This window comes from Anneissia japonica, unplaced genomic scaffold (assembly GCF_011630105.1).
Source record: "Anneissia japonica isolate Jap-2015-1 unplaced genomic scaffold, ASM1163010v1 scaffold9002_len284450_cov133, whole genome shotgun sequence".
NCBI classification, from domain to species: domain Eukaryota; kingdom Metazoa; phylum Echinodermata; class Crinoidea; order Comatulida; family Comatulidae; genus Anneissia; species Anneissia japonica.
The window spans coordinates 158,070-166,490 of record NW_022720930.1 but is presented as its reverse complement, the minus strand read 5'-3'; the positions used below and the strand labels follow the sequence as shown (position 1 = coordinate 166,490).

The window sequence follows — 8,421 nt, the reverse complement described above, 5'->3', positions numbered from 1 at the left end:
GTAAATAAGGTTCTTTACAGGCCTGTTGCGCTATTTATATTGGTGGTTTTTGTATTAATTTTTGTACAGTATTGATTGAAGTAGCCGGCGAAAACATCGTAGTAGCCGATCGAATGCGCCGGCCGCCGGCTCTTAAATAAACCCCTGGTTACTATAACAACTCCCTGAAAAAACTAAGGGGATAGGATAGCAAAATGCAAAGCAAGTTAATGTTGGTGGTTCTCCAAGGTTGAAACAATATACTTTAAAATATACACATTGTATAATATTTTTATTTTTTATTTGTATTCAGGTATGAAAACATAAAAAATAGGCAGCACAAAACTGAAACAATTCAATTCAAGGCCACCTTTTAAAGACCTAAATTTTGAACAATCTTCAGTTTTTTTAACACAAAGCTAGCCCTCTAATTGGGGATCAACTCCGATACCTCCCCAACTTTTCAGGTCCTAAAGGTGGTCTCGAATATTGGAGGGTGAACTGTAGTAGGCATTATGCAGGCGAAGGGTTTCACTGGCAAGCCTTATAATGAAGAGTACAGTAGTTGAACACCACAGACTTGAACCCCTTTTTTATTATAATTCTGAAATATATTTTTAGAAATAAATAATAATTAGGCTATGATTACAAAAATAAACTGTAGGTCTAGCGTAGGCCTTATTTTTTAAGATTGTCACTCAGTCACGCGTAGTTGTACAAAATGAAATCTGTTTATTCAGGACTTAAATGCCTTAGTACAGTCTAGGTACAGATAGGTCTAATAATTATTAAGACAAACAATGAAAATAATTAAATAATGGTGACGATAATGAAGATGATGACTCGAATAAACTAAAATAAACATAATTGATTTCAGTTAACCTACAGTGGGACTTGTTTTCTATAAGAAAATACAAATAATGATCAAAATTTATGACAACTAATTATATTGTTACTGTATTTCATCATTTCTTGTACTGTACTCTATGTGTCTTCATAATTTCGGATACATTATACATGCATTATACATTATCCGTAAAACGACGATGACAATACAATTACCATTTATTAATAAATTCAAAACTCATTGCTAAAATGAATTTAACTTGAACACGGCAATAAAAATAAATATTTTTTTTTGATACCTAAAGACGACCTACATATATTATTATCATCATCATAATGATAACAATTATTATTTGTATTGCAATATTCATGTATGTATATCCTTAAATTGATATGTAGGCTTAAACTTGTGATTATTATTATTACTATTAACTACTACAACTATTATTATCATTACTATATTACATACTTGGTTTGTCACTTCGTACAAATGTTTATGTCGGTACAGTAGTACGCGCGAATAACAATAATAATATTAGCTGATTCTACGATACACATTTTAAATTATTATGAAAAAAAATAATCTTAAAACGTTGATTTTCGAGTTATTACAGCATTGGAATGCAGTTCACTTATGATGAATAAGCATTGAAAATACACCCGATAATTCAGTTAAAATTTGCGCAATTTCATTTGAACTGCCTTGAAATTGAAATTGATACCACTTGATGGCTTTAACAGCTACCTGCATTACGGGGAAGCAACAGTGTTACAAAGAAAGAAATTTTATATTTTCCCCCGATGTTTTACAATTCTCAACGATAGGTGGCGTCATTTAAAGCTTCAAACGCTGCCTGCAGAGAGGTACAAGCCTCGGCCTAGGTAATTATGCCATTAGCGAAGTATGTAGTGTTGTAGGGATAGGATCGTAGTGGAGATTTTTCCTATCCGTTTGTATTATAGGATAATCTCAAGTATCTACAATTCACTACACCAAACAGCAGAATATACCAAGCTGAATTTAATTGTTAGGGATTTCTGTACTCTCTTTTCTTGTCACAAAGACAGATCTCTGTATCATTATTTATTAAAAGCAGAACTGATTTACTATTTTTATATGAACTCTTTCAAACAGTCTACTGAATTCATTGTTTTCTTTGAACATTTCTTTCAAGTACTGTAGATTTGTTGGAACATTGTATTTTTTGTAATTATTGAAGTTAGGGTCCTGCAATGAGCTGTGCTTCCTATTATTAAAAATAATATTAATTATTTTGGAAAGTAAAATACAATCTTGCCAAGAGCAAGGAATAGATATAAACCTAAACAGAAAAACTGCTCTTATTGCATCTGTCAAATACAACAGATCCAAACAATTGAAACATTAAACTTAAAAAATTAAAATTTTAAAATCATTGATTTGATGTTTACAATTAGGATTTAGGACAGTAAATAAAATTATTATATAAGAAATTATCACATTAGAAACTACACAAATATATTAGGAAAAAATAGATAACATGTCAGTACCTTGAGATGAAGTATTTTGCTAGTTGAGCTTTGAAATCAGAAATTGATGTGAATTGTTGAAATGGTCTACATTTCCAAACATTTATTATTACTAAGACATACGATTGGCAGTGGATTGTTTGACATTAATGTAGTAAGGATTTGGTCTGGTACAGTGGTCATCATTTCTAGATCTTGCATTGGGGATTCTGTAATAGTGTAGTTAGCTTCTTCTCTAGGCATCAGGTCTGCATACGTTTCTAAACCCCTGTTATCAGTCGATTGTTTGACATTAATGTAGTCGGGTTCTTGATCTGGTATAAGAGTGGTTGTTATTTCCATACCTTTATTCACTTTCTTGCATTGGCGCAACTTTCTTATGACAGCTGTTTGAGTGACAACAATTGCGACAAGAACTGCTATGGTCACAGATAGGACAACAGTTGTGGTAGATGATTGACACATGCTGGTCTCCACATCAAGAAGCATTGTTGGTGAACTTTCTTTTTTATTTTTGTCAGAAAACTTGAAAACCACTTCCAGTGGTGACTCTACTGAATGATGGCGTGCCCTGTGCAGGAAGATCCAGGGCTAAGTATATAATTCCAATACTGTACAACATATCCAAACTCTATAAAAACAATAAAAACTGAAATTCTGCATGCTTACATTAAAATCTTTGTTTAGAAATTAGTTTTCCAAAGCTTATCACCACTCAGTTACAGGGCCAACAGTGTTTTGCTACTCGTTTTAAAGCTGTATATTTCCTGTTAGCATTTATAATTCAAATGTGAATGTTATATTTCCTGCTTCTTTGAATTTTACATGCATTTAGTTACTTTTTTTTGTATTATTTGTATAGTACCTGTGACACCTTCATTAAGTATTTAATGTAGCCATTCTTCTATTTTACATGAGTCATTACATGGATGAATGCACCCACCAATCCTGGTAAAACAGAAAACCGAAGGGAAGTAAAGTTCTTTGAATTATGTTAAGTTAGAATGTGATATGTCACTATGATTGGTTCCTAATGCAATTATACATCTTTCTCACAACATTCATAAATATTTTGATTCTCTTTCTAAAATATGCCTTTATCTGTATTCAGTAATACCTTTCCTTTTGTTTAGTTAAACTTGTAAGTTTTATTTTGATTTTTAAGTTTTCATTTTTCTGCTTTCATTTCAGTTCCCTGGTTCTAGGCTACTTTTTCATTGTTCTTAATTTACATTTCCTTGGAAAGCAGTGCTCACTGAATGGATACCCCCTGGTTTAAGAAAGCATATAAATAAGTAATTAAATAAATTAGAATATAGCAATTAAACTATGGAATTGTATGCATTGATTAAACTCTATAGTTTAATTTATTAAATATGGTGGTATTTTGACTTTTTTCCCATCTTGTTTTAAAGCAATTTTTTAATTACTAACATGCATTGTATTTTTCTGTATATTTATCCTTTAGTCTTTCATTTTTCATACTTATTTCACTATTTATAATATTCTTTTTTTTTCTCTTCCTGATTCATTATTCTTTGTAGATAAGCTTCCTTGATTAGAATACTGAACTGCTGCTTTTTGTTTTCTCCTCCAATTCTCACTCGGTTAATTTATCCATACATTACTTCTTTTTATTTCATTTCATTTATTTTGTCTTCAGAAAACCTCAAATTCATGGACAAAGACAAATACATACAAACAGACAGAAACAATTTATTCATAAAATAAATACTCCAAGATGAGTAGAAAAAGTAATTAGAATTTAGAAAACAAAAACAAACAACAAATTATACAGTGATTATTCATCAGCATAAGAAAATATAAAACATTAACAAAATTGAAAAAAAAGTTATTAACCCAACTACAGAGTGCAGTATAATATATCTAATCAAATAAAAATATGATCAGTGGCAGTGAATGAATGTAGTCGTGCAACATGGTCCTGCCTGACAGTGGCATATCTAGAAGTCTTAATTGGGGGTGCTGATGGGGGAGGGCACGAAGGTGAAATGGGGGTCTCGATGATCAGGTGAGGGGAGCTAACTCTCAAAATAAGGTGATTTTTAACTACTTGCAAGTGATTTTTGGAAGATCGACTGGGGTGGGGGGGGCTGGGGCGGGGGGCAAGTATTTTTGGAGGGGCAATCACACCCCCTGCACACCCCGCCGAATACGCCACTGCTGCCTGACCTATATGTAATGAGACATTATCTAGAAATTCTTAAATGTAATGTAATTTATGTGATGGCTGGGAGTGCCGGGGGCAGTTGCTAGATTGGTAGTTTGAAATATAATTATAAATCGTTAATGTATAGGGTATGTCTCTTGATTCTTGCTTTTATTTTGATGCACTGGATTTTGTTTCAAAATTAGTATTGTATCATATACCAGTGAACCTATGTTTCTACGTTTCTTTTTTGGGATTGATGTCAAGTACCAAAGTAAGTATTGAACAAACAAACATTCAACAGCAGTTACACTGATGGCAGTCATTTTTTGGTACTTTACGTGATTCACCTTGTGTAGTGAAGTAACTGAACAAATGGTTTTGCTCTAATTATGGATGAGCAGGAACTTCATAGCATAATCAACACTTATAAGGTTAGAAATACAAGCCCATGGAACAAGCTATTCCTCCATGAACTTCATGGTATGATTATGGTGTTACTTTTTTGAGTTTGAGTGTTAAGTTAAAAATCATATCCATCGTTATATGTGAGTGAGATAGCAGAGACCCGAAGGACCATAGCAACTTGATTCTTTTGTCAACCAATTCAAAGAATTCATTCAAGATTATTCAAATCACCCACAAAATAAATTTAAAATCAACAAAAAATGAATCAGTATAACTTTAAATTTAACTTAACAGAACTTCATAAATTACCAAATCTTTCTTTCAAAAAATTATTTATTTATTTTTTATTTATTATATTTGTTCTTTATAGTGGGTGGACTCTTCAGTCACAGAGACTGTTCTCCCAGAGTGCCCAGTATACAACACAAATAAAATGCAGAAAAAAAACAGTCCTAACAATAGAGTTGAAAAAGACACCAAAAACACCAGATTACAAATTACAGACCGAAAAAAAAAATAAAAAGATTCTTCATTTCACCCACAAAAATATGAATCAATATAACTTTCAATTACTCATTTAACCAAACTACATTACTTTTTATATATATAAAAGCAGGGGGCTGCTTGGGATTAGGGATGTTAGGGATGGTTAATGTTCTTAGGCCCTGGACTAATAGTATCTTGTTTTAGCAATTATTTGATAGAATTAGCAGCAAATAAAATTATATTGAATTTTTTAGCAGGATCAATTTGTTCATTCAGGAACGGCTGTATTAAAGTCTCCTTATTACATTACTGTACTGTGGTTTAACATTTCTATTAAACATCTTAATCACTATTATAATCCAACATAAATTGAATTTTCAATGATTCCAGATTCAACAGGATTTATGGTAATATCGTCATCCAAACATTTAGTATTAGAATGAGTCACATCTTGAGATTCCTGTTTGTGTTTTGGTGGCTTTGTAACTTGTGCATATAAAGGTACACGATTTGATGTATCTTCAATTGGAAATTCTTTAGTAGATTTTTCGTGAAATGTCATAGTTGGTTTTTGCTTTTCATGTCTTCTGTATAAACAGACGCCAGTTAAAAAGCAGAAGAATAGAACAGCACCAATGCTAGCACCAATCACAGTTGGTATATTTGAAGTCTGCGTCCTTGAATCTGTAGATTTTCCTTTTGTTGGGACAATAACAGTGCCAGGAGATGATGTACCGGTGTCAAAAAAGTATCGTTGGGGAACTTTCGTCCACACATGCTTTGTCAGAATCAAGTGTTAAGTTACAACTTTGTAGAACATTTCTACAAGAATAGATACTTTCTAAATCTTGTGCTTTAAGTATGAATGTATACTTTAAGTATATAAGAGAGTGTTTTGTAATTGTATGTAAGTTTCCAATTCTTCCTCCATTTCTTGACCATTGTAAATCAATATTTGGTTGACCAGGTTCAGAGAAACAGGAAAGAGTTACATTTGAGCCAATCGAATCAGATGAAAAGTCACAAGCTTCACAGATTGGATACATAGATGCGGGAAGATAGTATGCTGTCAGGATGAGACCACTTGATACCAACACTGTCTTACCTGTACTCTTAAGACTCACTTCACAGGTGTAATTGTTACCATTAAGCAGATGACCAAGATCACGACCTTTCCCCTGCTTTATTCTTACATTGTTCATACTGTCCAGTGTGTAAGCTTCTGCCTCTCTACCTAGGTCATTATTTATCAGGGTTCCATTCTCGTAAATAACTGTTCTCTCACCTGAAATTGTTTCTCTGTACCAGGAGATTGAGTAGGCATCAGTCGGGCCATGTAGTTGACAAAAAATAAAAATGTAGTGTCCTTCTTTTATAACAGCAGATCCATGCGAGACAATACCAAATGATGGAGTGCCCTGGCCAGGAAGAACCAGAGCTAAGCATATGAGTCCAATACTCTGCAACATCTGGAATCCAAACTAAATGTTTTGGGGGGTTTTTTTTTATTGTAGAAGCAATAAAATATAGATCCATGCGAGACACTACCAAATGACTGTCTCTTATACACATCTAGATGTGTATAAGAGACAGCAATAACAGTGCCAGGAGATGATGTACCGGTGTCAAAAAGTATCGTTGGGGAACTTTCGTCCACACATGCTTTGTCAGAATCAAGTGTTAAGTTACAACTTTGTAGAACATTTGTACAAGAATAAATACTTTCTAAATCTTGTGCTTCAAGTATGAATGTATACTTTAAGTATATAAGAGAGTGTTTTGTAATTGTATGTAAGTTTCCAATTCTTCCTCCATTTCTTGACCATTGTAAATCAATATTTGGTTGACCAGGTTCAGAGAAACAGGAAAGAGTTACATTTGAGCCAATCGAATCAGATGAAAAGTCACAAGCTTCACAGATTGGATACATAGATGCGGGAAGATAGTATGCTGTCAGGATGAGACCACTTGATACCAACACTGTCTTACCTGTACTCTTAAGACTCACTTCACAGGTGTAATTGTTACCATTAAGCAGATGACCAAGATCACGACCTCTCACCTGTGTTATATTTACATCATATGTTTTGCTGGTTGAGTAAGCTTCTGCCTCTTTTCCTAAGTCATAATTTATCAGCCTTCCATTCTCGTAAATAACTGTTCTCTCACCTGAAATTGTTCCTCTGTACCAGGAGATTGAGTAGGCATCAGTCGGGCCATGTAGTTGACAATGAAGAAAAATTTGGTGTCCTTCTTGTATAACAACAGATCCATGCGAGACACTACCAAATGATGGAGTGCCCTGGCCAGGAAGAACCAGAGCTAAGCATATGATTCCAATACTCTGCAACATCTGGAATCCAAACTAAATGTTTTGGGGGGTTTTTTTTTATTGTAGAAGCAATAAAATATAGTAAGAATCTTATATTTTATTGTAGAATTCTATGTCAAGTTGTGGTGCAAAACAGTGCTTCATGTTATTATAAAGCTAAGTACTTCCTGTTAGCTCATTGGCTACAATATTCATACTTTAGGCCCCATAAAAAAATTATTAGTTTATCACCTGCTCCCTCATCACTTTTGGGAAAAATCTGATTTTTTAAAATTTGTTTTCTTTTCCAATCAACATATATTTTTATTTCAAACAGTCCTTTTTCTATCTTTTTTCACTTGAAAAGCTTAGGATTTCTGGCAAATATGTTTACTGGTACAACAAAAACATATTTTTTAAATATAAATTTGATTCCATTCTTATGACTTTTTATATATGTGTCTCTAACCATTGATTTACCTGTGATCATCGGTAAAATGGGGGCGGGGTTAGCAAAAAAAAAGAAAGAAAAAAAATCCTCCCTCCCTCATCAGTTTTTATTCTTTGATAGGGTGATAAACTAATAATTTTTTTTATGGGGCCTTATTAACAGTTGAACAGGATATAGGCCTAAATACCTGCTTGAATATCCTTTTGTATGAACATGTGAACAGGAGACTGCACCTATGTACTACCGATTAAACTGTTTCTT

At 33.1% G+C, this 8,421-nt stretch overlaps 1 protein-coding gene across 1 annotated transcript in view; it reads right to left on the bottom strand.

Annotated features, from left to right (window-relative positions):
• Positions 1 to 6,884, bottom strand: part of LOC117111446 — a 12,010-nt gene extending 5,126 nt beyond the window's left edge. Inside the window, exon 1 of the mRNA XM_033254367.1 lies at positions 6,684 to 6,884. Coding sequence (XP_033110258.1) covers positions 6,684 to 6,867 — 184 coding nt within the window. The 5' untranslated portion in view covers positions 6,868 to 6,884. The remainder of the gene's footprint in view (positions 1 to 6,683) is intronic.
• Between the last annotated feature and the right edge of the window lie 1,537 nt (positions 6,885 to 8,421).